The sequence below is a fragment of the Equus caballus genome, chromosome X (genome assembly GCF_041296265.1).
Source record: "Equus caballus isolate H_3958 breed thoroughbred chromosome X, TB-T2T, whole genome shotgun sequence".
Classification (NCBI taxonomy): domain Eukaryota; kingdom Metazoa; phylum Chordata; class Mammalia; order Perissodactyla; family Equidae; genus Equus; species Equus caballus.
Genome location: NC_091715.1, coordinates 107,714,145 through 107,735,074, shown reverse-complemented (window position 1 = coordinate 107,735,074; position 20,930 = coordinate 107,714,145). Strand labels below are relative to the sequence as shown.

The window sequence follows — 20,930 nt, the reverse complement described above, 5'->3', positions numbered from 1 at the left end:
GACACATCATATTGTCCCCATGTGCTATTTATTTTTGCTACACGAGTGTACCGGATATGATAATTAATTATCTCTGTGACCAAATTGATCACTTGCCTAAATGTACTGAAAGTACTGCCAGGTGTCCTTTAAACTAGTTGGCTGGGTGGGAATGGATTTACATGGTAATACCGTGCGCAGTTGGATTCAAATAAAATGTTCAGCTGTTTGGTTTACTTCTCAATTACAACCAGAACTCTTACTTGTTTAAATCATCAGCTCCAATTGTAAGGTTGATATCATGTTCCTGGAAATGTATTACTGAATGCCAAAATTATCAGTGTGGCTGAAAGCTACATTCTACCCTCATGCCATAAAAACTTATTGATGTTAGTCCCTATTTTTGAAGCCACCAGAGGACACTGAGACTCACGGTGGTGAAGTTTGTCTGGATTTGCCATACTCAATACGCCTTGTATAAAATTTCCCACCTCAATTAGGAAGGGTAGATACTGAAGTTCAAGCTCTAAAGTAATCCCAATGGATAACCCAATACTAAGAAAACAGGCATTCAATTCTGTGACAAAACATTGTATCCAGAAATGAGTGATCAGTATTAAAAGCAGGTGTCTGGAAGTCATTGTCCAAATGCAGCAATATATAGTAAAGTTTTGGTCAAAAGCAATAAACGTATTTTTAAAATTCCTACTTCTTTGGTGGTATCCATGTCAAAATGGCAGTTCATGTCAATTGCCTAAATGTTTTGGCTCTAAAGTGTCAAAACAATAAACATAGCTCAATTTTGGACTGAATTACACTTTTCTTTGTACAGGCCCTGCAATATTCCAGTAAAGTCTATAAGACCTTTACCTATGCCTTCTCTCCTCCTGAGACACAAATGGTATTTGGGTTTCACACCATTTCTCACAAGATCATCGTAAATAGTAGAATAGTACAACCTTCAGATGAACAAAGTGCCTAGGGTTTTAAAATCTTGCTTATGATGATAGATCTTTTCTTTCACTTGTGCATAAATTTTGAAATAATGAGAGTAGAAAAAGCCAGTCATCACCACTTTTCACCACATGAGTGAGAAAAATGAACAGCAATAGGGATTGATAACTTTATAGGGAATTTTCTTTTTCCTTTTTACTATTTTGGCCAAGGTGGAAAAGGATGGCATTACCCTAGGAGAACATAGGTCTTGGCCTCCAGATCCCTTTGGCATTTGGCTTGTATCAGGGGTTCTGATGGGGAAAGATAGGGAAAGCATACATTTTCCTTAATTGCTGTGTAGTCACAAACTTGCAGCTGGCTGTGTCTAATCAGTCAAGAAGCCAAGCCAAGAATTCCATCCAAATGGAATGTCTGAAAGTGTAAACTCTTGGTGAATACAAAATTAATTCAGTCTAGAAAAATTGGCAGGTCAGTAGAAGTCAGGTCAGGAAAGGAAGTTTTTAGAAGAAAGTGAAGCTGAAGCCCAAACGTATGTGGATTTTGGCAGATTCTCTTGCTTTCTCCTTTGCCCTTCACGGAGAGGTCTATATCTCAATATACAGATCTAGGTGCTCCTGCTGAGATATGAAAATAAAGAATGAAAGGGAAGTAGATTCCTTCTGGCCTTGCTCTGTTGAGGAGAGTTCAAGTTGATGCAAGGGTCAAGAAGAGGCAAGCTTTACATCTTGTCTGAATCTTGAGCTGTTGGGATTTCAACACATTAGGGGCTGAGTATAGTTTACTATTGCTTTGGAGCTTTGCAGCAGTCTTGTCTTGGTAGAATGAACTTAACTCAGGGCTAAATCAACTAGTGATCTTCAGTTCATTAAAGAGCATTGAGGGCAGAGTATGTGAAAGTACTTAAGATTAATTTTCATTGGCAAGCAAGAGTGAAACAAAGCATGATGTGGTAGAAAGAACACAAGACCAGGTATTGTAACATCTACATTCTTCTTCCAGTCCCTATATCCCCCTCTAGGTCTCTGTTTCCTCATTGTAAAATGAGAATGGAGTTGGGGGTGGGGGCTGACCTAGACAATACCAAGTGTAACTGCTAGCTCTGAATTGCTATAATTCTAACAAAGGCACATTTGGAGACATGAAGAAGAGTATGAGGAACCTGTTGATTTATTATTTCTTCATGTGAAATAAGTCTGCTGCTTCAGTTGAAGATAAAGATACTCAATTTTAAAGGTTAACACAGATTGCAGATAACTCTTCCTCTTGTCATTCAACTGTGCACTTCCAAGCCCTCTCTTACTAGATTTATGTGCACAAGTTAACAAATCAAGGAATAGGGAATTTGGCTTATTTAAGCATCAGACTCATGAATCATGGGCAGATGATCTATTCACTCTCTACCATCTTATTGCTTTCTGGGATAGCTTCTGCCCTTAATCTTGCCTGCGCAAAGAAGGGTGCCATTCAAGATGGTATAACAAAAAGAGCCAGGCCTGAAAGTCAGAAGGGTGGGGCTCTGTCCTGGTTCTGCTCTTGATTTTTTCAAAATGTTAGATTTTTATCTTTTTCTCATATTTGTCTATAAAATGAGGGTTCCAGATTGAATTATGTCTGGCGTTCTTTCTTGCCCCCAAAATCTATGATTCTAATCCTTCCTAAGAGATGGAAGTACCTTTAAACTTTTACCTTTCTTTTGTGGTCTATGGAGGTGAAGCATGGTACCAACCCTAGCCTAAAAGAAAAGTGTTAGGGGATAAGGAAAATTAATCAATCTCTTGTTTACAGAGTTCAGCTCATGTAGTTATTTTCTTAGGAATTAAAAAAAAAAAGAAAGATAAGCACAGTATCCATACCATAGCTCAATGCTCTGTCCTAAATCATGAGAATCTTTTTCACAATCTTTCTTTCCTAATCCTTTCACAGAGAGGAAGTCGTGCCAGTGTAAGCTTCCAGATCACCTCTGAGGTCCAAAGCGGGAGGTCTCCGAGGCTCTCCTTTTCTTCGGGGAGTCTAACTCCAGCTACCTATGAAAACTCCAACATAGCGATTTATGAGGTAGGATATCCAACAGCTGTCCAATCTGCTGCTTTCTTGGGTTTTAAAATGAGGCAATGACTTAAGACTTAGTCTTTGGGCAGAAATTTTGAAGCTTTTGTTAAGTCTTTCCAGTTTTTTGTCTGTTATCCTCTTATGGACTTGTTTGCTTGACATTTCTGACGATGATTTTCCTCAGCAACTAATCTACTTATTTATAACTTCATTGACCTTTCAACTCCATGTATTTACTTTGCTTGTGGAAAAGAGTCCATGAGACCCAAACACTTAACCATATCACTCATTCCAGAAGATATAGATATAATAATAGAAGAAATGACTTTGAGTCAACTGTTTGTGATGGGATGTCTGGAGACATGTTTGGATAGAGTAGGGTTTGGTGAAAATCCTTACCTTCAAATTCTAGTTGTTCTTCATATACCTGTTCTCCTCTGAGATTATTGAAATCTCTTAAAAATTATTCATTTCTTTCTTTATCTCAGCTTGTATTGCCTCTTAGAGTAATAGGTTATCTTCTGCTGTGTAAAATAGAAATCTTTTTTATTTCACTTAAGTTTCTGTCTTTCAAGCTTTAAGAGGCCACCCCCGACCCCTTGTTCTAAGATACTGGAATTTGGCAACCAGAACAAATCTTGCATCAGTTGGAGAGATGAACTGTTTCTTCTCAGCAGGAAAGAGTTAAGCAGGGGGTAAAAGGGAAACTAGACTGCCTTTCTGTCCCTCCTCAGTGAGGCCTTCCCAGTGTGGTTCCCTTGTTTTGTTTGAAGATATTCCCAAACACTCTCAACTTCAATAGTAACTACAAAGAAAGTTCAAAACAGGACAGAATGAGTCTTTAGATTGTCCACCACATTGGATTTTCCAAGTGATTGCTCTCCTCCATTGGATAAATAATTGACAGGGGTCTAAAACACCCAGATTGGCATGGTATATATTTGCTCAGTGTACTTGAGTGCATTGACTTAAATTTGTGGTAGGAAACCTCTGGATCTTGCCTTGGACTTAATTTAATCAAAGAGAAGATTTGCTTCAAATGTAAACTTGAAGTATTGGGGAATTGACAGCTCTACTCTCTTAAAGACCAAGGATAAGATAATCACATAGCTTTTGAGTGTCAGATGGAATGGGCTGATGACTTTATAAATGTATTGACACTTCTAAGATTCTGAAGTAAATCTCAATAACCTAAGGCAGTCTCTTGGCTTTTCATTTGTAAGATGAGAGGGTGAACTAAATTCTTAATCTTGGCTGCTCATTAGAATCTCCGTGGGAATCTTAAAAAAATAACTATGCCCAGGTTCCATCCTTAATAACTGCTTCAGTTGGTATGGGGAGAGCCGAGGCATTGGTATTTTTTAAGTTCCCCTATATGTGCAGCCAGGGTTGAGAATTGCTGGACTAAGAGAACTCTAAGGCGTCTTCTGGCTTGGAGGTGCTATGATTCTCTGATTCTGTGGAAGAATTTATGTGTTGAGTTATGGTATGTTTTATTTGGTGGAGTTGGAAGGTTATAGTGTAGAATTGAGAAGGGGAAAAATAAACGTCTGTATATTACTGGCCTTTAAGAAGCTGTCAGATATTTCTTCATTTTGGAAAGAGGCAGAGAGTTGAGTTAGTTCCCATAATGACTGCTGGTCAGTCAGATCATGAGTATTTCTGAACTGTGTAGGCCAAAGGGGGCCTTTATCCACACAAAAGGAGGGTGTTAGTGAGAATAATACCACACTGTGAAGTCAAGATTAGGCTGATGGCAGGACGCAAAGGAAGACAGCTGAAACTAGGAAACTGCCTGGCTAGGGCTGAAGAGGACTCTGGGACAGAGTATAAGCTAACTGAATCAACAGATCAACCAAAGATGTCCAGTGTGCCTTCTGAAATGGCCCTCTATTAGGAGTGTTTTAAAGAAGATTCGTTATCTAGTTTCTGTGTAAAATAAATCAAATTTTCGTAAGAATTATTATTGGAAGATCTGGAAGTTCTAGATAATGTGCCTGGAGTAGCAGACACCTAATAGCAAAGGAAAGGCTTCTCTAGGATGTGCCGTAACATTGTACTACACTGAGACAAATGCACTCTTTGTACACACAGATGCAGAACCTTTGGAACTGCACAGGAAAATCAGCCCTTATTTCATAGATCCTCTTTGAGATGTGAAGGGTGAGCCAGATGATAAGACTGCTGGGGAGAAAGAGCTGTGAATGGCAGATGCAGTGGGAACATGTCATGATCTACTCTGATAACCTCAGTCTGAGGGAGAGTGGGCGGTAGTGCAGCGCTGACACGCTCAGCGAGAACCCACTGAACTCATCCTCCCTCTTCGTTCCCTGACTCCTTCTGCCTCTCAACTCTCCCTGTGTTTTTCTCTTTGTCTCATTTCTCTCTCTCCCCCTGCACACCCTCCATTTCATCTCCCTTTCCCAGAGGATTTTTTTCTGTTTTCCCACCTTCTTCTATATCCCTTATAACTCTCTTTCCACCTCTTTCCTTTCCACCAACCATCTTCTCTCTCTCATCACCGAATCAGATTGTTACAGCTGAAAAGGACCTAAGAAGGTATCTAAGTTGTCCAGCTCTGATAGTGAGGCAACTGAGGTTCAGGCCAATTCAGTGGGTGCCCTAAGACCACCCCCGATTCTGAGGCAGAGCCAGGTCTAGGACATGGTTCTCTGGACTCTTAGTTAATACAGCAGTGGCCTTAGTGCAAAGCTGAAGGACTTTAAATTACTTCTAAAAACTTTAGTGGATAGAGTTTGATGTTTCTTCCTCTTAATTAAAAAGTGAATGATGAGTGAAGTATTTTATCATTCTTTTCCTTAAAAGAAGAAACAAAACAAATAGTGCATGTGTGGTGAAGATAAAACCTGCCCATTTCCTCCCTTTTCCTCATTATTCAAGAAGTAGGACACACACAGACTCAATAAAAATTTGCTTATAAAGTTTGTGAGAATTATTTAAATCTTAAAACAAACACACACAAATTTCCCAAACCAAAGAAAGCCCATGAGAGGAAAGAGCAACAAAGTGGGAGATGGAAGACCTTGGTTCTGTTACTACCTAGCCTTCTTCCCTCTGGCAAGGCATTTAATCTCTTCAGGCTTCCGTTTCTTTATCAAAACATGAAGGGATTGGACTAGGGATACCTAAGACCCTTTCCAGCTCTCAAATTTGGTGATTTGGCAGGAAGAAAGCTCTGCTTAACTACCTGTAAAAGTTAATAAGCCAGAGAGAAGGCTAACCCATGTCTGTAATAGGGCTGACTTCAGGAAGAAGGTATCAGATACTGGGTATAGGCAGTCAGGGCTGCCAGTACTGATGTTCAGGTTGTGCACTGCACAAGGGCACCACATCTAAGAGGGTACTATTCACATTGTAGATATATACTAACTTATGTGAGAGTGGAGCAGGCGTGGGCAAAGAGATTCTGGCCTACCAGCCTAGTTCTGGAACAAAGTGAGGGGGGACCTTCTCATATCTGTATTTATACCAGCACACCCAACTATGCACATACATGGTCACTAGTCACTGATAAACATATGTGTACCTGGCTATGTGCTACCTTGGCTATGCCCCAGGAGTTTCTTGAGATTACTCCTTTCTCCTGCCTAATATTCTAGGAGGCCCAATTTCAGCTTCTCACATCCACCTCTACAGCCTGACTCCAAACCTGAAAAAGAGGCTTCATCTGGCAGGCAGGGCTTGGTGGTGTGCAGAGTGTCCATGCTGCTAGTGGGGTGTGTTCCCTGGTGTCTGGAGGATGTTTGAGTGAATGAGATTGCGGTACATGCATGCATGTATACGACCGAGCCTGCTACCCAACAGCACAGGGCTGCCACAGGTTGTAAAATAATATTATCACATAATTAATTGTTTTCACTTGAGGGAAAGCACCTCTTCTAATTAGCACAAAGGTGTCATAGAGGCTAACAGTGACCACGGGCTGAGTAATATAGTTGTAAAGGTGCTGGAAATGCTTTATGACGCACCAGTATATTCCACACGTTGGCTGATTTTGTAAATTCCCAATTAGAGTTTTATTCTTTCAGCTTACAGTTTAGCCTTTGATCCCTCTAAAGGGCAAAGAACTCTGAAGGCTAAAACTTCAAGCTCACGTCAGGTCCTCATGACTTCTACGATTAAGTAAGTAAGTGTGGGGTGGGACCTAAGAATTGGCCTTTCTAACCAGTTCCCAGGTGACTATGATGCAGCTGGTCCAGGGCCACACTCAGAGAATTGCTGGGCAAGAGACCAGGAAGGCTGCTTTTGGTGCTTTGACCGTTCCGCTGCATGTAGGTGTTGATGCTGGACTACCCTTCTGTTCTCTGTGGGCATTGAGCCTGGCTGGCATGGTTTCGTTCAGCTGCTGAAGGCCTCTGAGAGCCATTCCCTAGTTAAAGGGTATTGAGCTCCTTGGCTAGAAGATGCCCTCTAATACAAAGTGCGGCTGAGTAACTCAGACACCTGCAGCTCCCATTACTAGCTTTTGCCTCTGGCAGATCTCCAGATGCAGTGCCACATCTGGATATATTCCTTAATAATAAGAGTGGTTACACTCTCTTATGCTCGGAATTTGACTCCACAGAGCTCTCTGCTTTATTATCTCTACTTGATGACAAATTGGTGCAGCCTGAAGTGGAATCTCCAGGCTATAGGTAATAGATGTGAAAGCACTTTGGAGAGTAGACAGTGCTGTGCAAATGTAAGGTATTATTATTATTGTGGAGAAAAAGGAATCTATATTTGTATTGCTTTTTTAAAATTTGTGTTAGACAGAAAATAAATAGGGCTTGATGGCTGATGAATCCTTGAGGCTATCCGTGTAGAAAAAAATTATCTATCAGACATGGGTGTTAAAGTGAAGACAATAAAATAATTGTTGTTTTTGACTTGACAGCAGCCTTAGAAATAGCTGTTTTGTACTTAAAAAGTCAGAAATAGACTCCTAAAAGAGTCTAGATTACTCATATTACTATGGTAGTACATTTGTACATCCAAATAAAAAATATTTAATCTACACTTAAGCCAATCAGTTTATGATTAAAGCATAAGAGTCCCCTCAAATGGCCTGTCCCACAAGAGAAAAATGGACCAAGGTAAATCCAGGAAACATTTGCTGCCCTGCATCTCCTGCCCTACATCTCTTGCTACAGATGCCTCAAGGCAGTGAGAATTGCAACCACCAACCATCACCATTAATCGCAGGGCACCTGGTGCTCAGCTATGAATAAGCGAAATGACCTAGCGCTTTCTACAGTTAGTTAAAGGAGTCGTTGCAGAGAGCAGTATCATTCCTTTTCTGGGGTCTGCATACCTACGATTGTTTCCCTGTCTTTAGTTAATTGGAATTTTTAACTTTGACTTCTCTGTATGACCTCATTTTTAGGCCAGAGTACAGACTGTCCGTGGGGTGGAGGGTGAGAGAGGAGGTACAAAGCCTGTTTGGGTTGATGATCTAACTATAAACCCTTCACATGGAAGGGGCATTGCTCTAAAGCTGTTGGCAACTCAGTCTCATCACCATTCTTTACCTTTTCTTTCTAGGGTGATTGGGTGTGGTTGAAAAAGTTCCCCTCTGGAGATTTTGGAGACATTAAGTCCATCAAATCAAGTGCAAGTGATATGTTTGAAATGGTATGAGAAACCTTCTTTTATATACGTTCCTGCTAAACCAACCCTTTCTCCAAAGTAACTAACAGCAGCTGTAAGGAAGACCCCTTAACAAATCAGTGCAGGGAAACTGCAGGGTGGCTACTGGCTTGATGTGATCATATGATCCAATGGTAAAAGGAGGGGCTCTGGAATCACAGAGACATGGAGGACTCAATTCCCAGCTCCACCACTTCACAGTCATATTAACTTACGCAAGTCACCTAAACTCCCTGAGCCTCACTTTCCTTATTTGTAAAAGGAATATATTACTCTCTACTGCCCAGAGTTGGGATGAGAAGTAAAAGATTTAATATATGTAAATCATCTTGCACATTTCCTGACATATAGCTTCTTTGTAAAATGGCAGCTATTATGATTATTATTAAGTACACATCCCATAGTCTTTCAAAATCTCCAGTTTTCAGAACTGGAAAAGTCATCTGATAAGTTCTATCTACATAAGAAAAATGATGATTTCTTTAATCCCACCAATTATGTTCAAAGAGTCCTTTGGTGGTTTGTTTAAGGAAACAGCCTGTAGATAAGGCAGGGATGATGAGGATTCCTCCCAAACCGTTTAAAATCTTGGCTCCTCCTTGAGCTTTGAGTCCAGAAAAGATTTGTGGAGACTGTCTCTGGTTCCTTCAGACTCATGAGAGTGGGATTTTTATAAGGCAATGATCTATATCTTCACATTTATGTAGCAGGCAAATTCAAATCAATCCAACAGGTTTAAATGAGGCACCCGCTACATCCAGAGTGCCGTACAAGCAAGAAAACTAGGGAAATGGGAAAATGGAGGACATGTGGCCCATGAGGGACAGGATGTGCCCCAAGGGTCAGAATGAAATATTATGATTTGGTATTTTCCCTTACATGTGGTTTTGATGCCTGGAGCTGAAGGGAAAATAATGACAGATGAATGCAGAAGGGGGCCGAAGGTCAGAGCTAGAATAGGCAATTCCACACTGGTTTGATGATCCAGGATGCTAAACATGGAGCTAGATCCAAAGCATGGAGCCAAACAGGGCCAAACCTGGGGGAGCTGAGAAACTACAAGTATGGAAGTAAGAAGATAGGTATTGACCCTAGGTAGAGTGTATCTATGCTCTCTATTTTTGGGCAATTTTTAATTTTGATATAATTTCAAACTTACAGAAAAGCTGAAAGAATAATTCAAGGAATTCCTGTATACCCTACCTAGATTTAGCAATTGTTTGCATTTTGCCTAGTTGCTGTTCATTATCTATTTATAAATTTATGTATATTCTTTTTTCTGAACCATTTAAAAGTAAGGTCTAGACATCATGCCCTTTTACCTCTAAATACTTCAGTGTATATTTCCTAAAAACAGAGATATTTTTGTATATAACTATAAGTAGCAAAATAATAAAATTTAACGTTAAAAAAATAATATTATCTGAACTACTGTCCATATTTTAATTTTATCAATGGTCATACTACATTAAAGCTAATTTTCCCCCAGGCCAGTTTCCATCCAGGTTCACACATCGTAGTTGGTTATCATGTCTCTTTAGTTGTCTTTAATCTGGAACTGTTTCTCAGCCTTTGTTTTCCTTCGCCTTGATATTTTTTGAATAATTCAGATCAGTTATTTAGTAGAGGTTCCCTCAGTTTGAGTTTGTTCCGTAATCCTCATGGTTACCTTTAGGTAATGCATCTTCAGCCAGAATATTACAGAAGTGATGTAGTGTCCTTTTCAGTGCTTTTTATCAGGAGGCACACAATGTCCATTGTCCCATTATTGGTGATGTTAACTTTGATCACTTGGTTTACATGGTGTCTACCAGATTTTCCTATTGTAGAGTGACTGTTTTTTCCCCCATTGTGATTAACACATAATTTGTAGAGAGACACTTTGAGTCTGTGTAAATGTCTTGTTTTTCATCAAACTTTTGTCCACTAATTTTAGCATTCATTGATGATTTTCTAACTCTAGGATTCTTTCTATGTTTATAGGTTGGCATCATATTGTAAGCAAGAGCCTTACTTTCTCTACCATTTATTTATTCATATATTTATATCAGTGTGCATGTATGGGTTTTCATTTTATTCAATTTCTATTATCTACGTATCTATGTATCTATCTATGTATCTATCTATCTATCTACCATCTGTCATCTATGTAAAACTGGGGTGTCATATTAATACTTACAATTGTAATTGAATGCCACAGAATTCATTCTGTCCTTTTCCCTTTCCATATTTGTAACTCCTTTCTCCAACAGGGAGAAACCTGGCTCCCATTATTCTCATGACATCTTTTCATGTGTCCACTTACTGACTTGCCTGGCCATGACAGGTGCAGATAGTAACTCAACACTAGGAAGAAGGCCAGAGTTTTCCAGAATTTACCATGTGAAAGGCCCTCATTCCTTACTAGTGCTTTTATGAAGCAGGAGGTGGATCAGATCATGCTGTCACTGTGAGTTCAACACCGCCTTGACTACGTATGTGCCTTCACATCTTAAAAAGTTGGGACTGGGTACTAGGGGACACACTGGAAATCAGATCTTGGTGAACCAGGCATAGAAGGAAGCCCTGCACAATGGGAGGATATTCTTGAAAGGCAAACAGCTGGAGTGGGAAAGGCCAAAGGGCTGATGAGTTTCAACATCTTTTAGGGTCCCAACTTCTGCAAAAGTACATGCTGGAAAATCAGGCATTGTATCTCCCAGTCTCATGTTCTTCCCCATCATTTGAAACAGATTGGCATACTCCCTGTACCATCTAATACCTCGGCTACTTTGTTCCTTGCCATATAAACACTAATCATCTTCTCTTCATTCTGTCTTGACCATCCACTGCTACCACTCTACCTTGGGCTTTGTCATCATCTAGAATTGGTACTGAGAATGCTTCTCCTCCAAAGTCATAGATTCAAACATCACACGCTCTGACTATAGCCTCCTTTTCTTTCAACTGTGCCATTACGTCTGGTCTTCTAGTCTATTGATCTCTACTTTCTTCCAACCCACAAGCCCCTCTTTTATCTTCTTTTGTGTCCATCTTAGATTCCATAATCCACCATTTGAACACATTTTTATTTCTCTCTTTTCGGTCAGAGACACCTACAAAACTCAAATTCTGGATGATCCTAACTCTTAACTTTCTTTGTGCCTGCACTCGAATGGCCAAGTATTGTGGCAGAAAGTCATGCAACAAGGTATATTCTTTCTGTTATAAATTTGTTTCTTATCTTAAATGTCCCTTAACACTGTCCTTTAAGTCTATTATAAGTTATATAAGTCATTGGTAATATTTATTATATAAGCCATTGGTTAATTCATTTTCTACAACCCATGCTTCAAAGCTTCTCCATTCTCCTTAAACTTCCAATGTACTTCTTTTCCTCTATTTTTACTATTATCATCCTGGTCCAAGCCACCATCATCTCCTACTAGAGCTACTGCAATTGTCTTTTTTAAAAAGAGAGAATTTATTTTTTAGAGCAGTTTTAGGTTTACAGCAAAATTGAGCAGAAAATACAGAGAATTCCCATATACCCCCTGCCCCCACACATGCACACCCTCCCCCACTATCAACATCCCAAACCAGAGTGGTACATTTGTTTTAATCAATGACTCTACACTGACACATCATCATTACCCAAAGTCCCTAATTTACATTAGGGTTCACTCTTGGTGGTGTATGTACATCCTATGGGTTTTGACAAATATATAATGATATGTGTCTACCATTATAGTAACATACAGAATACAGTCATGCACCACATCACAATGTTTTGGTTAATGACAAACTGCATATACGATGGTGGTCCCGTAGATTCGTACCACAGAGCCTAGGTGTGTAGTAGACTATACCATCTAGGTTTGTGTAAGCACATGTTACGATGTTCACGCAGTGACGAAATTGCCTAGTGACACATTTCTCAGAACTTAACCCCATTGTTAAGTGATGCACGACTGTAGTTTCAATGCCCTAAAAATCCTCTGTGCCCTATGTATTCATATCTCCCTCCTCCTAGCTACTGGCCACCACTGGCAACTGTCCTTTAACTACTCTACCCACATCCACTTTTACTACACTCAAACCTTTTCTTCACATTGCAGTCAGAGTGGTCTTTTCAAAGTTGAATCTGATCTTGTCAGAGCTGATTCCAATTTGGGCCATTGTGAGTAAAACTGCTATGAATATGCCTTTCATAAGTCTTTTTATGGACACATATTTTAATTTCTCTTGGGTAAATACCTAGGAGTGGAATTTCCATGTTAAAATATACATTTAACTTTATAAGATACTATCAAAGCTTTTCACATTTTAATTTCCTGCATGCAAGTTATGAAAGGTCCCTTTGCTCTATATCATCATCAATATTTGATATTGTTAGTCTTTACAGTTTTAGTCATTCTAGTGGGTTTATGGGGGTATCTAATTGTGTGGAGTATTTTTATTTTTAATTATGATAAAAAGATAATGCAAAATTTACCATCTCCAAGTGTACAGTTCAGTAGTGTGAAGTATACGGTATTCTCATTATTTTGCAACAGATTGTCGCAACTTTTTCATCTTGCACGACTGAAACTCTGTACCCATTAAATAACAACTCCCTTTTCGCACCCTCTCTTCAACAACTCCTGGTAACCACCATTCTACTTTCTGTTTCTATGAATTTGACTACTTTAGACACCATATATAAATGGAATCATATTGTATTTGTCTTTTGGCTTATTGACTGGCTCATTTCACTAGGCATAATGTCTTCAAGTTTCACCGATGTAGTAGCATGTGACTGAATTCCCTTCCTTTTTAAGGCTGAATAATATTTCATTGTATGTTATTCATTCATTTCTCAATGGACATTTGGGTTGCTTCCCCCTCCTGGCTATTGTGAATAGTGCTGCTATGAATATGAGTATACAAATATTGTTCTCAGACGCTGCTTTCAATTCTTTGCATGTATACCCAGGAAGATTGCTGGATCATATAGTAGTTCTATTTTTAATTTTTGATGGAAACTCCATGCTGTTTTCTATAGTGGTTGTGCAATTTTACAATCCCACCAAGAATGCACAAGATTTCCAATCTCTCTAAATCCTTGCCAACACTTGTTATTTTCTATTATTTTTTTGATAGTAGCCACCCTAGTGAGGGCGAGGTGATATCTCATTGTGGTTTTGATTTGCATTTCTCTGATGATTAGAGATGTTGAGCATCTTTTCATAGGCAACTATAAACATTTCTGTACAAGTATTTTTGTGAACGTGTGTTTTCACTTCTCTTGGGTAAATACCCAGGAACAGACTAAGTGAGTCATAGAGTAGATGTGAATGTAACTTTTTATGAAATATCCAAACAGTTCTTCAAATAGGTTATAACATTTTACACTCCTATCAGAAATGTATGAATGTTCCAGTTGCTCTAAATTCTCAGCAACACTTGTCTTTTTGATATTTGCCTTTCTGGTATGTATGAAATAGTACCTTATTGTGGTTTTAATTTGCATTTTCCTGACGACTAAGTTGCTAAGCACTTTCTCATGTCTTTAGAATTCATTTCTATGTTTTATCTTGTGAATTGCAAATTTTTGAATTGTAGACATTCTTTCTTATGTTCCTGGTTATAAGCCTTTGGTCAGATTTATATTTTTACAATATTTTTTCTGACTCTGTGGCTGGTTTATTTTCTTCATGGTATCTTTTGATGAGCAAATTTATTAACGTCGATGAAGTCCAATTTACGATTTTATTTTATTTTATCTGGGGTCCAGAAATCCTTCCCTATTCCAAGACTCTGAATTTAAGACTATGATCCATCATGAAATAGTTTTTGTGTGTGAACTTAGATAGTGATCAAGGTTAATTTTTTTTCTGTAGAAATATCCAGTGTTCCAGTAATAATTGTTTAAAGAAAGCTTTCCTTTGTCCATGAATTAACTTATCCATTTGATGAAAAATTAACTGACTATATATATGTGTGGATATAATTTTGGACTCTCTACTCTGTTTCACTAACTCATTAGTGTACCCTACTGCCAGTATCACACTGTCTTGGTTCTCATAGCTCTAGAGTAAATCCTGAAGTCAAGTAATGTAAACTCCTCCAACTTGTTCTTTTTCAAGATTATTTTGGATAGGGTAGTTCATTTTAGTTTTCAATAAATTTTAGAATCAGCTTATCTATTACTTCAATAAAGCCTTCTGGAATTTTAGATGAGAGTTGTATGAATTTATAAATCAATTTAGGGAAAATGGACATCTTAACAATATTGAATCTTCCAATTCATTAATGTGGTATAGATCTTCATTTATTTAAGTTTTCTTTAATTTTTCTCATCAATATTTTGATACTATTACACAATATTGAGCAGAAATGGTAAAAGAAGACATCCTTCCCTTGCTCTTGGTTCTAGAGGAAAAGGATTTAATGTTTTATTATTGGGCTTGATGTTACCTGAAGGTTTTTTCACACATGTCCCTTCTATTTCTGATTTTCTATGAATTGTCATTTTTTAATCTTGAAAAGGCTTTTGTATATTCTTTGATTGCCTTCAAAAGTTTATTGTTAGATTTCAGGAGTTTCACTATGATGTGTCTAGGTGTAGTTTTCTTTGTATTTAACCTGTTTGAGATTCACTGAGCTTCTTGGATCTTTAAGTTGATCTTTGAATTTGGAGTTCGAGTGTGACGTTCCTAGCTTCTTTGTGTTTATCCTGTTTGGAGTTCAACGAGTTTTCTGGATTTTTAAGTTGACATTTTTCAACAAATTCAAGAAGTTTTGAGCCACCCTTTCTTAATTTGTTTTCTTCCACATTCTCTCTCATATCCTTCTGGAACTGAAGTTATATATGTGTTAGACTGCTTGATATCGTCCCAGAGAGTGCTGAGACTCGATTTATTTTTTTCCCAATCCTTTTTCTCTCTGTTCTTCAGATTGGTGTATTTTCTTATTGATCTCTCTTCAAGTTCATTGACTCTTCTCTCATCTCCTAAGGCAATCTAGTGAATTTTTTATTTTAGTTATCGTATTTTCCAGCTATTGAATTTTCACTTGGTTCATATTTATACTTTCTGTTTCCCTGCTGATGTCCCCTATCTGTATATTTACTTTGCATATATTGTCTTTTAAGTCTTCAAATATATTTGTAATATCTGCTTTAAAGTCCTTTTTCTGCTGATTGCAACATCTGTATCATCTCAGGGTTGATTTCTACTGACTGCTTTTATTTTCTTGAGCATAGGTCACATTTTCTTCATTCTTTGCACATCTAAGTCTTTTTGGTTGGTTGCTGAACATTATGAATGAGACATTTTAGAAACTCTGGATTCTGTTGTATTGCTCTGAAGAGTGAATTTTTGTTCTTGCAGGCCATTATCTTGGCTAGACTCAATTTTCAACTTCTCCCATGTGGTATGCGGCAACTAAAATCTCTGGTCAGTATTTTCAGGTTTAGCTGTTGCTTTTTTACTGGGTTCCTTGGGATTTCCCCCATGTGTGCAAAGATTAACATTTAGCCAAGGTTTTAGCAGATTTTATCTGTAGATTTTGGGGCTGAGCTCTCTCCATAGCACATTACCTTCAAGGAATTCCTCCCTAAATTTCTGGCTGTTCTTTTGGCTCCAAACTTTGCCTTGTGACACTCAAACCTGCCAGGCTATAGTTTCTGCCTCCAAATTGTGTGCAGTTTGGGGAGTGTACTCTCACAAAAAGCAGCAAGCACAAATTTTACCTATTTTAGTGTGTCTTTCAAGTTTAGCTTTACCTCCATTTCTGCTTTTGGTTACTCTCCACTGCCTTCATGGTTTTTTAAAAAAATTTTTTCTTTTGTGGAAGATTAGCCCTGAGATAACATCTGCCAATCCTCCTCTTTTTGTTGGGGAAGACTGGCCCTGAGCTAACATCCATGCCCATCTTCCTCTACTTTATATGTGGGACGCCTGCACAGCATGGCTTGACAAGCAGTGAATAGGCTGCACCTGGGATCTGAACTGGCAAACTCTGGGCTGCTGACTTGGAACATGCCAACTTAACCACTGCACCACTGTGCTGGCCCCACCTTCATGTTTTTTAAAAAAAATTGGTCCAAATTTTATATGTTTTTGGGGGGTTTATTGATTATTTAAAGACATTGTTCCAATGTTAAAGACATTGTCTTCTGTCTTTCTTTGTTTCTGCCTCTTCAAATATCTAGTAAATTTTTATTGTATGGTAGGCATTTTGTATAAAGACACTGTAGAGGCTCCAGGTAATATGTTCTACAAGTGAGAGTTTTCTCTCTTCATGTGTTAGGTGGGTAGGGGGAGGGACTAATCACATTAATCTAATCAGAGGTTGAACTAGATTGAAGCTATGCTGCAGTTCTAATTAGACTCAGTACACATCTAGTTCTACTATGTTTCTCAAGCATGCCCTTCCAACACCCTCAGAGTTCTATATTTTCCATTTTCAAAGATTGATATATTCAGACTGTGCTTCAGAGCTTTTGATCTTTACTCTATGGCCTCTACCCTCACCCCATGATGCTTCCAAAGTTGACAAATATCTTGAGGAGGAGATGAGCCACGTGTTTGTGGCTGGTCCTATTCCTCCAGTGAGACTTGCTCTCCTAAAGACTAGGAGACTAAAGGTGATTTCAGCCCACCTTATAGAAGATTTCTAATCTCTATAGCCCCAAACTCAGAAAATATACTATGGAGGAAAACCATCTCACATTTAGGTCTCCTGAAGTTTATTAATTGTCATGCCAGTACTCCACAATTGCCAAAAACTTTGCAGATTTTCTCTTTTCCTCAAGAAAGTCCTTCTGCTAGGCTAAGCCAAATCTTTAGTTTGTGCCAAGAATTAGCAAATGTCCCCAGGGAAGAAAATGGCTGGCAAGAATTTGCTTATCTCAGAAGGGCTCCTGCCCCTCTGAATTTTAGGTCTTTTTTTGCTTCCACATATTCCTATTGTCTCTTAAAATATGATAGCTTTGCATTTATTTGGATTTTTAAAGCTGTAGTACCAGGAATGGTGGTCTCCCATGACTTACTACATCCTACTTCATATTGGAAGTCTCTCTAATTGCTGTTAATATAAAGAAAAAGATACTTAAAATGGCCTAGTAGATCCTGCGTGATCTGGCTCCTCCTTGCCTCTTCAGCCTTATCTCATACCACAATATTTCCCTCAACCTCTCTGCTCTAGCCACACTGGCTTTTTTCGGTCCTTGGATTGTGATATGTTCCTAGCACAGAGCCTTTTTGCATGCCATTCCAACCTCTGGAATACTTTCTCTCCATTCTTTGTCCAGTTGACTCCACTTATCTTTTAACTCCCACCTCAAGTGTCACTTGCCAGGAACCCTCCCCCAACTTCTCAGATTGGTTAAAGCCCCAATTATACATACTCACATTATGTATCTCTTCTTCATAAAACTTATCAGAGTTGCAAGTTTATGTTTATTTGTGTAATTATTTGATTAAAATAAAAGGGCAGGGACCATATAATATTTTGTTGACCATTTGTCACCAGCCCTTAGCTCAGTGCTTAGCATACAGTAAAGTACTCAATACATGTTTGTTAAATTAGTGAAGTATTACTGGTGGGAAATGTAGCATCAGAAATCTTCCACTAGTACCTGTTTTGTATGTTCTACGTGACTATTGACCTCTGGGTGGCAGAGAGTAAATAGGTTGATACAAGAATCAGAGACCTTGAATAATAGCTCTTTACAACAAAATAAAATAAAATAAAATAAAATAAAATAAAATACAGGAGACAGACATGCATAGCCATTTAGTCCATGGAGGTATAAAATCTTATTGCCAAAATAGGTAGCAATTGCTGATATAGTTATGGACAGGCACTGACGTGGAGAATTAAATTTTCATAAGGGTCCATACCCACCATCAGGATGGTGTTGCGGCTGCTGTGCTGGTGCCCCAGGAACACCGGCACATGGCCCAGGAACACTTTTAGGTGGGCGAAGGCATCTTTAAGATCATGTAAGCTAGTGTTGACTCAGGAGCAGGTGTCTCTGGTGGCTGTATGCTTAAAGGTTTCATGTCAGATATAGGACTAACAAAAATCTTGGGAGACAGGACACATTCAACTCTTGAACATTTGATTGTAACCAGCTAGAGAGATATTATGGAAAAGGTGAAGTACATGCCTACCCAGTAAATGTTCAGATGACCATCTTGCTAAAGCAGATGCTCCAAACATCCTTTGTTTCTTGGGGTTTGCCAGAATATCAGTAGGACATGGCTGCGTGTAGGTATCTGCCTGCTTCCTATATGGGATCTTCTCTATTGTTGTAGCTGAGGACATATGATTGTAAAGATCTAGGGACAATCTAAGCCTGAAAGTTTTCCATGCTAGGGCTACTAGTGTAAAGCTACATACTGTAACAAAAAGACCTCAAAATATTTAGTGTCTCTGGGGCCGGCCCCGGGGCCGAGTGGTTAAGTTTGCGCACTCTGCTTTGGCAGCCCAGGGTCTCGCTAGTTCGAATCCTGGGCGCGGACATGGCACTGCTCATCGGGCCATGCTGAGGTGGCATCCCACGTGCCACAGCTAGAAGGACCCACAACTGAAAATACACAACTATGTACTGGGGGGCTTTGGGAGAAAAAGAAAAAATAAAATCATTTGTGTCAACATGTACTGTATACTACACCTTTAAAAAAAATTTAGTGTCTCAAATACAACCGAAGTTTAATTCTCATCCAAATAACAGTACAAGGTAACTGTTATTGGTTGGCAGGTGATTCTCTTTCAATATGGTGATTCAGGGGCCCAGGATATGACCAACTTATGGCTCTGCCATCTCCTAGGGCATTCATCTGCATTCATCTATAGAATAGAGGAAATAACATGGAGGCATGTATTCACTTCTTAAAAGCCTTAGCTGTAAACAGCACATATGATTTTCTCTCACATTCCATTGCTAAGTATTCAGTTATGTGGCTACACTTAGCTCTAAGGGAGGCTGGAAAATCTGGACTAGTTGTTTTCCCAATAAGAAAAGGAAACAGATTTGTGTTAAATAGCTACCAGTCTCTGACATAACCACTCTGTACTCTGTCTTCCAACAGAGGTTCACAGCCCAGTAGTTGTAGCTGCTTGGTCCATAAGAGATGGTACAGTGAAACCTTAGAAGAAGGTGCCCACTTTGCTATGTGTGGGCTGAATTTCCATGTCTGCCTTAGCTGGTTTAGGCTGCATTGGACTAAGAATTGTCATGGGTGCCAGGCTTTTATGCTTAGAAGACAGCTTTCGTGGTCAATAGCTGCCATTCCCATCAAGATAATTTAACCTCAGCTTGGATCACCTTGATGGAGAAGCAGGATCATATTCTAAGCCTGTGTACTCCGTCTCAATAAATGGCCTACCACACTCTCAATACTCAAAATGGAATAATCCTTGATTTCATCCTTTTCCTTATTCCTCACACCAAGTCATGTGATTTACAACTCCGAAATATATCTCAGATCTGTCCATTTCTATTCATTCACACTGCTACCACTCTAAGCCTTTATATAGATCTTTGTATATCTGTGTAAACATAGTTAGGGTAAGTTTCTAATAATTTCTTAATGGTCAAATTCACCAGATACTTTTCTGTCTTCATCATACCTGACCTCTCTGGTATTTATCACATTTTCCTGAAATTTTTTCTGGCATTTATTTCACTTTCCTGACACTCTTCCTGTGGTTTCATACTGTTGTTCTACATAGACTTTTCTCCACTTCTCTGGCCTCATTTCTAAGTTTTTATGTAGGATGTTCTTCCTTTTCTCATCTTTTAAATGTTGATATTTCCCTCTTCTCTTTTTATTCTCTATGCTTTGCTTGGGTTATCTCATCCACTCCCATTAATGTCATCTACCATTTACATGCTTACAATTCCAAAATCTACTTATCCAGATCAGACTTTTCTCCTGAGCTCCAAACCCTGAATATCCAACTGTCTTTGGAATAGTTCCACCTTGATGTCCCGCAGGCACCTCATTCCTTTTTTTTTTTTAAGGATTGGCACCTGGGCTAACAACTGTTGCCAGTCTTTTTTTTTCTGCTTTATCTCCCCAAACCCCCCCGTACACAGTTGTATATCTTAGTTGCAGATCCTTCTAGTTGTGGGATGTGGGACGCCGCCTCAACGTGGCCTGACGAGCGGTGCCATGTCCGTGCCCAAGATCCGAACCCTGGGCCGCTGCAGCAGAGCGCGCGAACTTAACCACTCGGCCACGGAGCCAGCCCCCACCTCATTATTAATATGTCCCAAACGAATTAATTAGACTTCTCCACCACCAAATACTTGCTTTGCC

General features: G+C 39.0%; 1 protein-coding gene across 1 annotated transcript in view; it reads left to right on the top strand.

The window, feature by feature from the left end:
- Positions 1 to 20,930, top strand: part of GUCY2F (guanylate cyclase 2F, retinal) — an 84,998-nt gene that overhangs the window by 28,600 nt on the left and 35,468 nt on the right. Inside the window, exons 6-7 of the mRNA XM_005614408.2 lie at positions 2,860 to 2,991; positions 8,530 to 8,619. Of these exons, the coding sequence (XP_005614465.1) occupies positions 2,860 to 2,991; positions 8,530 to 8,619 (222 nt within the window). The remainder of the gene's footprint in view (positions 1 to 2,859; positions 2,992 to 8,529; positions 8,620 to 20,930) is intronic.